At 40.3% G+C, this 16,804-nt stretch overlaps 1 protein-coding gene across 2 annotated transcripts in view; it reads left to right on the forward strand.

Annotated features, from left to right (window-relative positions):
* PRKD3 (protein kinase D3) overlaps positions 1-16,804 on the forward strand; it is a 64,463-nt gene that overhangs the window by 3,815 nt on the left and 43,844 nt on the right. Inside the window, exon 2 of one of the 2 annotated variants that reach the window (XM_090045087.1) lies at positions 240-1,262. In XM_090045087.1, coding sequence (XP_089901213.1) covers positions 972-1,262 — 291 coding nt within the window. In that variant the 5' untranslated portion in view covers positions 240-971. Of the gene's footprint in view, positions 1-239; positions 1,263-16,804 lie in introns of those variants that run through there. The other variant, XM_090045096.1, reaches the window with a different exon arrangement.

Consider the following 16,804-nt stretch of genomic DNA (forward strand, 5'->3'; position numbering starts at 1 on the left):
CAGAGCTGTGGTCTACTCAAACAACCATAAAATGCTAAATATGGCAGCCATGTCAGGAAGCTGTAGACATCCTTAACCTGCTATATCACGTGTCAGGGAACGTTTTAAGCATCAGTTGCTAACCAGCAAAATGAATGTAAAAATTGATTAACTAGCTTTAAAACTAGTGTGGTTATACTGCCATTAAGCAATGTTATGGAGCAATTTGAAATAATGACTTCAATTTTTTTCTTCTATAGGCAGAATACGTTTCAAAATGCTGCAGATTTTCTGGGTGACCCAAGAGATTAATGGGTTTGTTTCTTTCATGAGAGAAAACATTTTACGAAAATGAAAATTTGGAGACCGGTGAAGGTAACCTTTTAACTATGCCCTTACATGCCAGCAAACTTGGAAAACTTCAGAGGAAGGAATAGACCCACCTAAACCTTGATATAAACATTACTGTTTGCTCAGGACGTTGTCCACACCTTTTGGTCAAGGTTAAAAAGACAGCTTGGTGAAGATGAACCTGCGTTTGTTATTTTAGTCTCTGGAGTTAAGTCACAGAAGGAATATATATATTTTTTAAAGAGCTACTACTGCTTTTGTTTAATTTGGGACTGACGTTTCTCAAAAGTAATGAAATGAAAGATCCTTGTGCCCTTCTGAAGTGGGCAGTTGTGTGATTTAAGCCTCATTTGGATGTGGTGCTAAAGGCAAGTCTGTGTTTTTGGATCAGCTGATTGAAACTCTGGGAAGAGGACCTTTCATTTAAAATAACTTCCGGCTGAAATACTGTTACTCATCAGCCAGTGTAAACGGAATGAAAGGGAAAATGAACGTGACTTACAGGTCAGAGGCCTTCAAGTGAACTATAAAAAAGGGAACATTAGACTCTTTAATTTTACAATTTAAACCAACAAACTGGTAGAATATTTTTCTTAAAATTTGACTACTAGGCAAATCTCTACAGATTTAAAGCAAGTCAGATGTCAGGAAACGACTCCTCTCCTCCATCCTTACAGAAGTTTTCCCCACCTGCATCTCATGCTGCTGCACCGCCAACGCCTTCTTTATCTTCAAGTCCCCAGTCTGGACTCTCCAGCCGACTGTCCAATGGCAGCCTCAGTACACAGAGTCTCACTAACTCCAGGGGCTCTATGCATGGGATCTCATTCCTACTGCAGATTGGTCTTACTCGAGAAACTGTCACCATTGAAGCTCAGGACCTGTCCCTTTCTGCTGTCAAAGACCTTGTGTGTTCTATAGTTTACCAGAAGGTATAGTATGGAATCATACAATGATCTTACTGATAACTTTACATTGTTAATGTATTCATAAGAACGTTGGTGTAATTTAGGCATCCCAGCGGGCTAGGTATGGAGGCAAGGCAGTGTTAGACTTGTACAAAGGTTGGTCCCTACTTAGTTCTAGATGATGTTTAAATTTAAGGAAGTAGTCTGTTCCTTTAGGTCTGGCTTGGCAAAATTTAGCAAAAGAAGGTATGTTAATAAGCTTGGAATCTTCATGAAGTAATTCATTTTCATAATAATAATATGGAAAGTGTTTTTTCCTCCCATCTTGTGATTGCAGTTAGTGTTGTTGTATTTTTAACGTTTTCCTTTGGTACTCATTGCTGCTGTGGATACGAGTTGAAGGAAACGCTGTTCAGTAATGTCCTTGGTATAATATGGTAATTTTCAAATCATAATCTGTGAAGCAGTGGCAAGATGCAGCATTTTCTAGTGGTCTTAGAAATCCGAAAGGCAATGTAATATGGGTTGTTCTTATATTTATCTCTTAAAATATTGTTAAAAAAACAGCTAATGCCATCTTTACTTTTACTTAGCTAATACTTTTCTAACAGCACTTTTACATGTAAACAATTGCTTCAGTTGTCAAAGGGAAGCAGTAAGCTGTTGAATGGAAAGGGAAGTATCAACAAGACAGTTTTTTTAGTAAGACATTGTTCACACTGAAAAAAATTTGAGAACCTTAGTGTAATGCTTAAATGCACTTTGCTTTAACCATCTCAAAGCCCTGACTTAGAAAGGAAATAATGCACATCTTGTTGTTTTTGTTTATGTATTGTTCTTTATGTAAAGGTTATGTGCTGTTAACTATATTAGAAGTTAGTTCACAGTATGTTTCAAGCAAATAAAGAGTTCTTGAACTAGACACCTCTATAGAAATGAAAACACTAGAGAGACAACAGGATTGTGGGCTAAGGTGCTTCTCTCAACTATATTATTATGGTTCAGAATAAGGCTTATCAAACCTAGGATGCAGAATCCATTTGAGAAGGTAGAGGTAAACACACAAACACAAATATCTATGTACTCCTTAGACCCTTAGAATTTTGTTGTATTTTCTTCATATGTCTTATATTGCATTAGAAATAATACAGTAAGAAACCTATTTTTGTGGTAGTTACCTAAATTATCAAAACAGTTCAGGTGGGTCTTGTCTTGGCTTTGGCCTAGGGAATTTTAGTGGCATAAATATTAGGCTAATTATTTTACACCATTTAGTGTCCTTTCTGCCTGTTTTACTGTCCCCTTCTCTTTGCATCTATGTGTTATCTTTGTTTCTGCCCGTCTCATGTTTCTCTCACCTTTCTTTCTGTTCGGTTTCTCTCCCTCTTCGGCTCTTCCTGTCTGTCAGGCTGCTTTAGCTATAGTCAGTGCACAGCTCAAGTTCAGGGGCATATTATATGTGGAGTCCATGTATTATAAACCTTACCCGTATTTCAAGATCTTTGTTTTTTTGGTCTTCGGCAAACTTCAGTTGAGTTTTATGCTAACTGTTGTGGCTCATACCAATAGAAGCAGCTGCTTAGTGAGAAGATGTTTTATGCAGGCAGCAGACACTGATCAGGAAATGAGGGGGAGGGGATGTGCTTATGTATGGTGGATTCTTCTTTCATAAGTACTTTTGCAGTGACTGCAGACGTGTCATTATTATCCCCTCTGCAAGTTGATAACATCACAATGTGTCTGTAGATCAGACAATAGTTATAATTATACCCATAAATGTATTTTCATATTAATATAGAGCTCTTATGATTTTCTTAGAAAACTGCCCTGCATATAGCCACTTGTTTCCCCAGTCAATATCACTGAAATTTGTGGGAATTAGAATTCTGTAATGTTCAAGCCTTTCCTACCTGTGGCAGTTTACAGCTGTTTTATTCTCTCATGTCTTCTTCTATTAACTTTTCCTAGCTTTAGGATGATACATAGCTTGATCTCATGTATGTTCTGGAAATATGTAATAGTAAATACGTAAAATTTTAGAATTTGCTTTTTAAAATATATTTCTGTTACTTCCTTAACCAAAATCCTTGGTTTATTTCTAATTATTAATTTAACTGTTTTTAAATTCTGGGAGTGCCAAAATCAAAAGGCAACATTCATTTCTGTATTTTTCATTACTGCTGCAAGGACATATTTTGGTAGCATTTTTGTGAAGCTGGGATTAGGGGCAGCTGCTCTTGATGCCAACCTTCAACAGCCTCAGTCACTTTTGAATTTGAAGTTGAATTGCCTGCCTGTCTCCTTTAGGAGCTCCAGCTTGGAACCTCTTTCATTGAGGGCAGGTTCAGGTTATCAAAAAATGTTGGTTGGGGTTCCAGCTGTCCCACAGAAGTTTGGAGCATAGTCCTTTTTCCCAGTCATAATCTAGTTACACTGGGGTAGGATGTCCTCAAAAGTCCTTCCAAATGCCTGGCCTTAGCCTCTCTTAAAATGCTCATCTTCAGGCATGTCTTAACTTCTTTTGTAATAATCCAGTTAAAATTGTACTTCCATCAGAAAATATTATATATATTGCTGTTACAAGTAATTGCCAAAAAAACCAGTAACTGAGAGAGATCTGAGAGGTATTTGACTCTTTTTTTTCTATTCGCTTTGTCCATTTGACAGCATTTTGTATATAATAATTTTGTTGATGGTTACTTGAACTTTGTATCTTATGTGCACTACTTTTAAGGGACAGAAGTTATTATCCAAGTCTTGCAAAAGGGCACTGAATAATATCGGTGACAGAACTGAAAATGGAGGGACAAAAGGCATGTATTTTTCATTGAAAAGGAGTGAAGATGAGCGAGCCAAATATGTTCTCAGGGAATGCTGTTTAGAGCAGTGCTTCTCAACCTTTTCTGTACCAGGACCCATTTGTAAACATCAATGCCTAGTCCTGACCCAGTGTCCCTTGTTCCTGACCCGCTGCCCTCAGTCACCCAGTGTGTGGGGCAAAGGGTGTATGTGGGGCATATGGGTCTCCATGCAGCCCCTTTCAGGCTGGACCTCTGCCAGCCTACAAGGGAAAAAGCCACTGTTTCCCATGGTTTTCATCTTTAAAGGAGAATCCATTTTTAAAGTTTGTTTGCAACCCTTTCATATATTCTTGCAACCCACTTTTGGGTTGTGACCAATGGGTTGAGAAACACTGGTTTAGAGGGTATTCTGTATCCGAATGGGAAGGAATTCTTCCACTCTTCAGCCCTGATGAGTCTTTTTACCTGGAGTACCGTGAGCAGTTATCATGATATGATTAAAACAGACAAGCAAACAAAACAATATGAACTTGAATTTTTAAAGAAGAGAGAGTCTCACCCTGTGATAAGATTTAGGAACCTTCTGTAATACATGGCTGTATTTAAATCTGCCATTCACTTCAACTGCTGTCTCTTCCCATGCACATTCTCTTGCGTCAGGAATCTAATGAAATGTAGGACTATACAGCAGTTTTCACTAGAATACTGTAATGCTCTTTGTGAGGTGTTCAGCTGACAGCTTGCTATAAATTATAAATTGTTGGTGCTGTTGGTTTCTTCTAGCTACAGTGGAGGCAGAGGTCTCAGAGCTGTTTATAAATAAACAAGAGATACCAGCTAAATTCTTTTTTTCACTTTTACCTTGATAACAATAACATGGGGCGAGAACTTTTCTTGCTGTCCTGTCTTTCTTAAACATCTAATTTACTCTCATTTCTTGTTCTGAAGCTTCTCTTCTATTTTCCATCTCCGTGCTTACTGACTGTACCTTATTGCTTCTGCTCTTTTTTTCTGGTCTTATTCTGTTGTTCAGACCCTCTCTTATCTTTCCATGCTTTTTTTTTTTGTTGTCTCACTTTCTTTTGCTGTGAAGCATTTTTCTCTAACTTTGTATATATGCATGGATGCGTGTTTGTTTCTCATTTTCCTTTCTAACTACTGCCCTAAATTCAGAGTATGCAGTCCCAACTAACAATGGTCACCATTTAGCAAAACCAAAAGTAGGCTGCTTAGTTGAACCGATCACTCATTTTCTCTTTTTTGGTTTGTTTCGTTGTTTGCTTTGCTGATTCTCCTGTCTTTCATGTCTTTTGAGAGATTATTTTTCTCAGTCTTGTCCCTTTTCTTCTCATCTATTTCTACTTGTTCAACCCTACCTTCATATTTATTCCTAAATCTATCTCTTTACATTATTCAATCTCGTATCTCTTGCTCTATCCAGTGGATTCTAGCAACGTCTTAATGATGGAAACTTTAGAGCCAAGTTTCTTCTAATTTTGAGTCTGTTTAACAACTTTTCTGTCTTTGAAGCTCAGAACCCTGGTAGTTTTCTTCTATATCTAGTCTCTTGTTATCTCATCGTTTCTCATCTGTAGTATCCTGAAAAGCTAGACTAGCTGTTTGTCTGCATTGCTGAAACCCTGGTTATCTCTTACCTTGATTACTGAAATCTTCTATGGTTTGGCAGCTCTTCTCTCCTCTTCACAGTGGAGACTTCTTGAATATTCTGAAGTAAAATCCTCTCTCTCCACTTGATGCCTGTCAGCCCCATTTTCAGTTGCAGTCTTTCCAAGCATCAGATTAAAAATGGGCCTCTTATGTCTTCATTTTTGTCTCCAGTACCTTGTATTCTTCAACCTTTCACCTAATTGCTACCTTGGTCCCTTCTGTCTATACTTGGGTTTATGTACCCAGTCCAGTCTTTCTGTTCTCATCTGCCAAGAATTCTCTTGTTTACTTCAGATCTCTTTATAGCCATCTCCTCCCTACGCAGTTCTTTATATCTACTAATAACCGTTTATCTTGTCCACTGTTCCCTGAACCATTACCCACTGCTTTGTCTTGTCTGCCTTTAGGCCTCTGTCCATTAGGCCCTAATACAGTGTGTGTCTGTGTGGGACCATGGCCTTAAATTGTAAGCTCTTGACGTGGAAAGGAGAATTCATCTTGAAATTTAAACTTTTTTCTAAAAGAGTAATTTGATTCTGATGCTAAATATTTTAGTTTTTAAACTACTTGACAGCAATTTCATGCGTTGACTTCCAATAAATTGATGTAAATACTCTTATCTTTGTTTTCTTCAGTTAATCTTGGATACTACTTGTAACTACAGTGAGTAAAAATGAGGCAGAAAATAGGATTTAATTTGAGTGGTCAATGTGTCACTTGGGGATACAGCCAAGCTCTAGCACAAACCTATTTTTTTTTATCCTTATGTAACGTACTCTCTAGAACAAAATGAACCTGAAAATTGGCCTGTTTCCAAATTGGTGGAAAAAGTGGGGTGTTTGTGGTTTTTGTTTTTTGCAAACTTTTGATGAGATTATTTTAAACTTCTTGAGTTTATGGTAATTTAACCAATTCAAAATATTTAAAATTATTTAAAATAAGATTAATTTAATTTGAAATTTCTGCTTGGCATTTATTTGCACATGTCTGCTTAAAAAGGATTTTAACTCTGGTGTCAAACTTGCCCAGCCCCCTCTTCCCCATCCCGATGCACTGTACCTTTGATATCCCTGTTTAACCACTTTGCATTTTCCACGTACTTAAAAAAACAAACAAAAAACCCCCTGTGTTTCATGTGGATGACTTGCATCCGTTTTTCTTACTGGAACCTTTTGGTGGTTACTTTTATCAGCAGTTAATTAGTTAATGAGAAATGAGAGCAGGATTGCAGTTATAAAGATCTAAATTACCTACCTACTCTGAACAGTATTGTTTTGGTTTAATGAGTGAGTAGCACATGGGGAATGTACCACTACTGGTTCTTTAGGTTCTTTTCCTGGTGAAATCTTGTGTAATTCATTTTGTGTGTGTGTGTGTGTGTATTCATTTTATATTTATTAAATATATTAAATATAATTTGGGATGCCTCTTTGGATTAAAAAAAAAATTAGCTATGGAATGCCTCAGCTTCATCAGTGATGCATGTTTTCTGTTGGTGCAGTCTGTTTTCTTGACTTACCAGCTGTACTCTCTACCTGTCCCTGGTAATCAGGGGAGGCATGTTCAGGAACATGGCATATTCATAGGCTCTGGGGAAAAGAAGCCTTAAGTGGCTAATAAAAGGACACGAGTGGATCTGTATGGAGGTCAGCAGAGTGACTTAGGTGTGGAACACAAAGAGCTAGCATGGGTTTGGGCAACTGAGAGCAGAAGGGTTAACATTTCTGTGTGTGTCTGTGTGGAGATGAGCATTTGAGATGAGGCATTGGCACTTCATGGGCCCCTCTTTTATAGCAAGTGACATTACCAAGACAGTAGAATGGGTCTGTGCCAAGGTTGAATATTGAAGTCTAGTTCTTCAGAGAGTGGTGTCATAAATTCATGACATTTAATTTTAAGTGCGGGAGGGTTGGGTAGCCAATAATCAGAGTGGAGTGACTTAAAAGAGTGATGATAAAAACCAAGATAAGTGATGTTTTGTGTCGCTAGAAAGAAGTTGGGAATGGTATAAAGCATTTGTTTTGAGTTATGGTGGGTCATGAGATATTGGACCTTTAAAACAATATCCGCCTACGCTTGTCCCTTGTGTGAGATTTTTTGGCGACTGGTCCAGAACTGTGTAAAGTAAGTCCTGAAACTTGAACCAGAGTGATTTTCTGTTATTGCCAAGACAGAAAAAAACCCAGTGGTTTTTTTCACTTCAGCAGTTCTGGCTGTTGTAGGTTGAAGTCCTTGTAGAAATAATGGATGTAAAACACTATACATAAAAGTTAAATGGATTTTTGTATTATAATTATAACACCTATATAAGAACCAAGTTTTACACAAAATATGTCTTTTCTTTGTCAATTTAATCCTGGTAGTCTAATAATGTTATTGCTGATATATTAGTGAGTACTACTAGAGCATAAAGGTCTCAGGCCGTTCCTGGTGTAGCACTAACAATGCTGACATACTTGCACCAGGGGTGCACTCGGCATAGCCTGTTGCATAAGCAGACTTCCCTAAGTGATTTCCTGTAGTTAGATGCTTTTTTAGAACTGTTATATTAAGGACTATGTTCCAGTTTGCTTTTAGGAAATTTAGTAATACTGGGATTAACAGTTTATACATTTAGAGTCACTCTGCAGATTGTTTGGGGCTTTAAACAGGAACATAGCAGCTACATAACCCTGGAAGCTCAAACAGTTTTTTTGAAAAAAATTTTATTTTGTTTTGAAATGTACTTTGTGCATCTCTTAAAGTTGTTGAAAATGTTTGTGGCATTTTCCTCTTAAGTCTTACAATAATATCTGAAGGAGAAGCTGGAATAGCTTTACTACTTTATTGTACTACCAAGTGAAGAACTACTTGTAGTTTTGGTAATGTACAATTTGAAAAGAAGAATATCTGTCAAATTTAATCTTAAGCTGTTTTTGTTAAGATACCCTTTGGGATAAAAAACCCCCCCCAACAGATCATTCATCAGTAAGACTGCTGTTGGCTAGTGTAGATGGCTGGCTCGCTGAAGTGTCAAGAAGAGGAACATAGCTGGTAGCTGAGCCCCTTGTGGCTTCTACAGATTTAACAGGGAATGGAGGAGAGAGCTGGTAGCTTATGGCTGTGGAGAAGGAAGCTGCCAGCACAGTTCCTCCTGCTGAAGTCCAGCCAGCTCCATGATGAAGCACCTGTGGCTCATCAGAGTGGGACTTGAGCTGGCAAATGGTCAGAGTTTCTCCAGCTGAAGAATTCCAGAGCTGGAGGTGGCAGGAGTTATGACCAAGGGGGAAGGATACTATGGAGCATCTTTGGGAGCGGGGGAGACTGTACAGGCTCAGCTGGAGATCTACAGCAGGATTGTTATGACCTCTGAGCTTTAGAGTCCAAGAGGAAAAGGGCAGGTTAATGTGAAGGGTGTGATATGGATCACTAGTGGGGTTTGGTTAGTGCCTAGTTTGAGGAGTGGAAGAGCCAGAAAGAAGACTTTTTTACCTCATGAACTAAAGAGCTTGCTGAGGAAGCTTATTTGTTTATTTATTTATTTTTAAATATATATTTAAAATCTTAATTGATGTGAAATGTCCCTTGCTTGGGTATAATAGTAAACTTTTATACCAGTTTTGATGGCTTGTAGAGATGCATTCTATCACTTACTTCTTTTGCATCAATTGAAATGCAGATAATTGAGTATTATCTAGCAAAAGTTTTAGTCTCTTGAATGACTGATTCAAAATTGGTTAGCAAATGAAGGTTTTGTCTGTAACAAATTCCCTTCAGGAGGGGAAATGGAGTGCAGATTTTGAGATGAACTTCTTACCACTCTTAGCTCACAAGTATATCTCCAGATGTTGGCAACAGTATGAAAATAAATTTCCCTAAAATAAAGTTACTGTTTTTAAAGGCAAAGGTGTTTTTAAGGCGAAGGAAAGAGATGATAAAGTTGCAGTTACTCATAAATAATGAAACAGACCTTTTAGTTTCCAGCTGCAGTGTAACATCATACAAATGATATGTTGACATGAATGAAAATCTGCATAAACATAAAAAGCAGTGACAGTGTGTGTTATATAACCTGTATTTGTAGCACGCAGATAAGAGTGCTTCAAAAACAGTTTAACTTTGACATTGACCTCTTTCATCAAATCTTCCTTTACAAAAGCTGGTTTCTTTCTTGCCATCGAGACTGTTTCATTTGTTTGAGTCGGATCTCAAAAGTTTTAGGCTGTTTTCAGCAGTTTTTCAATGAACAAGTTGGATATCACCCCTTGAAGTGTTTTTCTGGGACTAAAAGTATTTTCTGGATATGGTGTGATTGTTTGCTGTTTTAGAGGAGACTGGCATGTACATTTGCTATAGCTTTTTTTCCTGTAAGCTAATCAGTTTTAAGTATTTAGAATTAATTGTTGTAAATGTTAAAAGAGTTAATTTAAAATAATTACACATCTGGTACACAGGTACCTGGGGATGGAAAAATGAAGTCAACAATATAAATGGTTCTACATAAATGTTATAAACAAACCTGTTCAGAACCTTAACATGTGTGCCTCCAGCTGTTGCGCAGGCAGGGGACATGCATCCAACACAGGACCCTGGGACAAAGGCAGCAGAGGGGGGAGCCCCAAGTCCACAGCAAGCAGCCTGCATCCACTCTTGCCCTGCTTGGTTCTGCTCTGGTTAAAGCATCTCCACGCTTAAAAATACTGGTGGCGGTACTTGAATTAAAGCTCATATGATGAGCTGTAGTGCAAGCACCCCCACCACCATTTTTAAACACCGGGACCCTGATCCTCTGGATGAGCTGCACACAGCTCAGTCCTGTTCCCTGCCCCTGCCCTGGGTCCCATTTGCTGCCCTCGCTGGCCAGCACCCCCAGCCTCTGCCCCTGCTCCCCCCTTTGCCCCGTACCTCCTTCCCTTTCACAGACTTACCTGCAGGGAGCTGCTCTCCACACTTAGGCAACTTAATGGCCTCTCTTTAAAGAAAGGCAAAAAGGAGGAATTGGGGAGGAATTGGGAAACTACAGACTGGTTAGCTGAAGCATATCCTAAGGAAGACCATTTACAGGCATCTGGAGGAGGAACAGCTGATCCCAAGCAGCCAGTATGGATTTACAAAAAGCAAATCATGTCAGACAAACCTGATTTCCTTCTTTGACAAAGTAACTAATTGGGTGGATGAAGGGAATACTGTGGATTTATTGTATCTGGACTTCAGCAACGCGTTTCATGGTTTCTAGGGTTGGAAGGGACCTGAGCAGATCATCGAGTCCGACCCCCTGCCGTGGCAGGAAAGAGTACTGGGGAAGACAAAGTCCTGCATGACCTTCTTGTAAAGAAGTTGGAGAAATGAGGATAGATAAAACTATGATATGGTGGGTAGATAACTGGATCAATAGCCCCAAGCAAAGGGTAATTATTAATGGATCCATGCGAGAATGGCAGGTGATTTTTGAGTGGAGTGCCACAGGGGTCTGTTCTGGGCCTGGTGCTGTTTAATGTGTTCATTGACTGGGTGCTGGCATTGTAAGTTTTTTGAAGAAATTTGCAGATTAAAAATGTGAGAATTGAGAACATGAAGAATGTAAGCGCAATTCAGTAGGATCTCGACAGAATGGAAAGTTGGGCTAGAGCTAACGGGGTGAAATTTAGTGCAAACAAATGCAATGTGTTACAGAGGGAGGAATAATCAAAAACACACATGGAAAATGGTTGATGGAAAAACACTTGGGAGTCTTGGTAGATCACAGACTTAATACGAGTCTCCAGTGTGGAGCCACACAAAAGGTGAATGCAGTTTTGGGATTAATGCATTAATAGAAGCATTAGGTGAAAGACTTGGGAGGTGATAGTGCCTCTCAGCTCACTGTTGGTTAGGTTTCATGTGGAGTACTTGTGTGCATTTCTGGACTCCATGTCTTTTTTTAAATTGTGGAGAAGTTGGAGAGGGCCCAGTGGTGGGTGATAATAAGGATGATAAAGGACTTGGAAAGCATGTCATGTGTGGAGAGGCTGAAGGAGCCAGGCATGTTCAGCTTGCAGAAAAGACACTTTAGAGGGGATGTGACAGAAGTCTTGAAATACTTGATGGGTTGTCATAAAGAAGAAGAAAAGTACTTTTCCCTCTTGCTACAGAGGAAGATGCGAGCAAGTTGCTTGAAGTTGCAGCAAAGTTAGTTTAGACTGGATATCTGGAAAACTTCTTCACTGTTAGAACAGTGAGGCAGTAGAATAAATGCCTAGGGAAGTTGGGGACTCTCTATCACTGGAGATGTTCAAGAAGAGGCTTGACAGCCACTGGTCGGGGATAATCTAGGCATAGCTACACCTATGTTCTTCTGTGGGTATTTTCTATGCTTCTGGGCTCTCCTGCTTGCTCCTGCTCCCCCCTTCCCATCCCTTTTTTCTGCTATGTATGTCAAGGTGTTTTTAAGCCTTCCCAGAGACATCGGGTGTTGGCTACAGTCAATGCTGGGTACTTTGACTGGGGTATGCCAGTGCTCCTGCTGGGACCAAAGTCAGAGGTTCCTAGCTAGAGGGTCTTGCCCTTCCACTCCAGGTCAGACCAATCACCGTATCTGGGGTCGGGAAGGAATTTTACCTCATGGTTAGATTGGTATGGACTGGGGTTTTTTTGCTTGTAGTGAGGAGCATGGCCCTCCTACCCAGGATCTCTTCAGTGTATATTGATAACACTTTAACAGAAACAGGACACTGCCTGCTGTGGTTCTCCTGCTTTACAGGTTACGGTGATAGGGCAGGTTAGGGTGCTAGGTCTGTGTTGTGTGATGGATGACAGTTGTCTTATATAGAGTCTAGATTATGGTTTGTATGGAATGGTTTGAGGGCTTTGACTAGATGACTGTTGGTATGTTGATGATTGAGTACAGGCTATGGAAGATTCAAGACACTTTTCTGTCTTTCAGGGAGCAGTGGTTAGGTTGCCAGCAGGTCTTTCAGGGTATATAGGCCCAGAGTGGTAAGTGCTCTGATACTTTCCAGTTGTGCCTTCAGTGACTGAGTGTGACTGTCTTGGCAAGGTAAGCATAGTACTGAATGGCTCCTCAGGAAGACGCTTACCTTGTGTTGCGTGTGGTGCAAATCCTGGAGTGGCTGGAATAGGCATCGTGTGCAGTGCAGTTCTTTTAGGGTGTCAGCTGAGCTGCATACAGTGCTTGTCCTATCTGACTGAGCTGCATGTGGCACCTGCTTTAGCTAGTCTGGAATGCATGTGGCACCTGTGAGCACCATGTGTAGTGTGGTGCTGCATGTGGTACAGTCTGGCCAGGGCAGCTGCTGTGTGCAGCTCTGCTGCAGCTCCAGACAGACTGCATTGTGTGTGATACTCATTCCATCAGCTCTGGCATCTGCAGTGCACACAGCATGGTTCCCAGAATGGCTGGAGTGGCCACTTGATCAGGTATGCCAGAGGGGGCAGGATGGAGAGGGGGATGAGAGAGGGGTTTGTGGGCTCTGTCTGGCCCTTGGACCAGTCCTGTGCTGTGGGTGTGCCCTGTGTCCTATGTGGGTCTGATCAGATCCAGGGACAGCACTGGGGTGATGGCAGGGCTCCGCAGGCTGTATGTTTGATACTGTTGGTTTAGAAGAATTCAGAAAAGGGGATAAATTCCACCAAAATTGGGGAAAGCTTATATCTTATATTTAAGCACCAGTAGTTTACGTGTTAAAATGTGTGTAGGCAAGAGATAAGGTCTTCATAGTTGGAGATGTACCTGTGGAACCAGTTTGCTGTAAAGATAACTAATCCAGTATATTAAGGTGAGGTCAAGCTGCAATAACTTTCTCTTTGGTAAACTTTTCCCACAATAATCAGGTAGTTGGTATAACTTTTATATAGATTCTGTTCCCCCTCCACAAACCCCCCCAATAAATCCAACCATACAACTATGAGAACTCTTGAGGCCTTGAAAGAAGCAGACCCTTAAATGATGACAGAGGCTTTATTCTGCAAACTATATGCAAAGAAGATCTTAATAGAAATTGCTATATAGCAGAAGTGGAAAACTCATTTAGGGCCAGGATGGTGTATGACTTTATGACTTGGGACTGGTCCATGGGTTGGATGAATGGCAGTGAACTGGCCCCATGGGCTGGATTGGGGCCACGGACATTGCCCACCCCCTGCATGCTGGATCAAGTGCTTGTTCCAGCAGGTCTGGGACCGTTGTGCCTAATTCAGGACTTGCGCAGCATGCATCATGGACTGGCTAGAACGAGCAGCACGGGTGCTGGAGCCTATATATGGAAGGTGGAGAGGTGTCCTGGACTTGACATCGTGTGGGTACTGTGGACTGTGAGTGTCCCAGACCAGCTGAAGCAAGCATGGTGTGCACTGGATCCAGCATGGCGGTGAGGGGGTGTCTCAGACTGGCTGTATGCAGATGCCATGGGCAGTGCAGGTCCCAGGGCAGGTGTCACGTGCAGGAGACTTGTGCATGCAGAACCGGTTTGGTGTGTGCCACGAGACCCAGGGCCAGCACTGGGAACTGGATGATGTTGCTCTGTGGGTAGAATCTGGCCTATGATACAGCTGCTATGCAGTGTGGTGTGTTAAAGTTTACATAATATTACACTACTTGTAAGTAAAAGGTCACGAGTGAATTATCCAGAATTTCTTAATGAAATGTATATTGAACAGTCATGTAATCCTCTACATGCCATAGATATTTTATAAAAAAGATGAGGGCTTTTGTGGCTGTTCTGGGAACTTCTTTGTATTCAGTTAAATCTCTTTAATATACTAAATTCAATGGTTGAAGTATCTTAAGTGAAAATAAGTTTCTTTTTAAAAATTAAATAAGTGTGTCAGTTTTTACGTGACTGTGGGAAATGCATCTTCAATACAGTATAAAGCTGTGGCGATGATGAGATCTAGTATGTAGATATAGGGTCCTGCTGTAGCTAAATGCAGAACTTTTTACTTGTGGAGTGGGGAAGTATGGGTCTGGTTTCTGTACCAGTGAGCCCTGAACAACATTATTTAGATCATTTACAACTCTGTGAATGAATATTGTGCATCCAAGAAGTTTTAATTTGTTTTGAAAGGGAGAAAAGACGGGAACATTTTCTGACACATTTTTCTAGACTTTTTTACTAGAACTTACGGGAGCCTGCATGTGGCGGCAGTGGCAGCCGCCACCCACCACCCTGCACTGCTGCCACTCCGCATCCAGTTGCAAAACGTGGCCCCGCCCCCCCGAAAATCTGGTTGCTGGGGATACACTTATTAAAAAATGGTTGAAAATCCCTGGTTTAAAGGTATAGAAGACCAGATCTATGAGACATCACCGTGGTTAACCAACCCTTCAGATATCTGCTCTTTGGCTTTAGGTTGTCTTATTCACCAGAAAGATTGTGTTACCGATACGATTGATACCAGGCTTGCTGAAGAAACAATCTTGACAATACATTTATGAAATCTGGAGTTTTAGATCTCCATCTTTAAATCACAAGGTACTACATATTGCCATTATTTGCAGCATTTAAGCATGGACATCATACAGAATTAATGCTCTTAGCAGCATGTTTTCTATCCTAACATATTCCTCCATATCCTATTTTCCTCTCAGACAGCTGTAGTGAGTTGGAGTTGTACCAAAAGATGTTGGAAGCCAAAGTATGCTTCTAAGGCCAAGGAAAGTGCAGATGAGGTCACCCTGAGAAGTTGGCTATGCCAACAAAAAAATACCCACAAATACACAGCGACCAAGATTTTAAGAACCAAGTCCAGAAGCCCAGTGGTAAAATACCACCAATATTCTGAACAAAAGCAACTTAAAACAAACTAATATATGATTACAAACCCATGGTGGTGGTGTCTGTACTGAGGTGGTTTGAGGTAAAGGCAGGACTTCAGTTAGACAAGTATGGGAAATATTACTACTACAGTGTATCAGTGTGTGTGTTCTGAATACAGCATAATGCTGTGAAATCTCTTCTGATGTTCCAGGCACAAGCCATGACCATACATTCCTACCCTCTTTATCTCCTTCCCCTGACACACATTCTCATTCAGAAGATTCATGGAAAAACTGCCATTTCCAGATAATTCAGGGACAGATGCCAGTTACCAAGACTCATCTGTGGAGGACTGTGCTGAGAAAAAGAATGAAGCTGGCAACGAGTGCTGCAAATTACTTAGTTAGCAGTCAAGTTGCAAGGTGTGAAAGCAAATACTTGGAAATTAATGTCAGATGGGAAAAAAGTTGGGGGAGGCTCTCCACAGTTGTTGTAATTTGTTTTCTATCAGCTTGTGTTTTAAGCTTGTAATAAAAATAAATATGGTTGCGACGTATTGCTGTGCTCTCAGGGCCACTGTCAAGAATAAGAGAGTAAATATGCTTGTTTGTGGAACCTATGCAAACTGATCAGAAAGGAAGAAAAAACACTCTTCTCCTTTTCCATCATACAGTAAATGCTTACCCCAGTGGCTGTCAGATGGAATGGATAATCTCAGTCAGTTTTTGGAGATTAGATTATTTGACAATGTCCAGTAAACTATCTCTCCTACAGGTCTTTTTTTATTGCCTGGTGCATGTATGAGATCTGTTGATACTGAACAAGAACATTTCCTTTTTGTGGCACTTCAGGGATTTGGTGGCTGCTGTGTGTACTGTTTACTCTATGGCAGTCTTTTGAATGTTCAGTTTTACACAGTGGTTATCCAAAGGAAAGGTTGATAGCCTACATGGCTGAAATACACATGACCACAGTAATATTGTTAGGGGAAATGCTATCAGAAAAAAGGAAATGATTACCACTGAAGGGCAAAGTAGTACAGAAAGTATGGACGCAATCAGTCAGTACAATAATCCAGGCAGAGATTCTCTGTTGACTAAATAATGTTAAAGTTCTAGGTGCCATAAGGTACAACTTTAATGTGGCCTGTAACACGTTACAGATGTAATGCATGTATGTACTGGCTGTGTAAGATGCTGTAAGCCCATCTTTGCATTAATTAATAGTTTTGTTTCTTGTTTTATATTATGTGCAGACCTTTCTGTATTCTGCCATCTTCCGTGGACCAACTGCTTCTGTATACTTTGCTTGCATCCAATCTGTATTTCCATTTTGATGTGGGGTTGGGGAGGTAGACTGGCAG

The sequence above is a fragment of the Crocodylus siamensis genome, chromosome 1 (genome assembly GCF_052110815.1).
Source record: "Crocodylus siamensis isolate JL-2025a chromosome 1, ASM5211081v1, whole genome shotgun sequence".
In the NCBI taxonomy this organism is placed as follows: domain Eukaryota; kingdom Metazoa; phylum Chordata; order Crocodylia; family Crocodylidae; genus Crocodylus; species Crocodylus siamensis.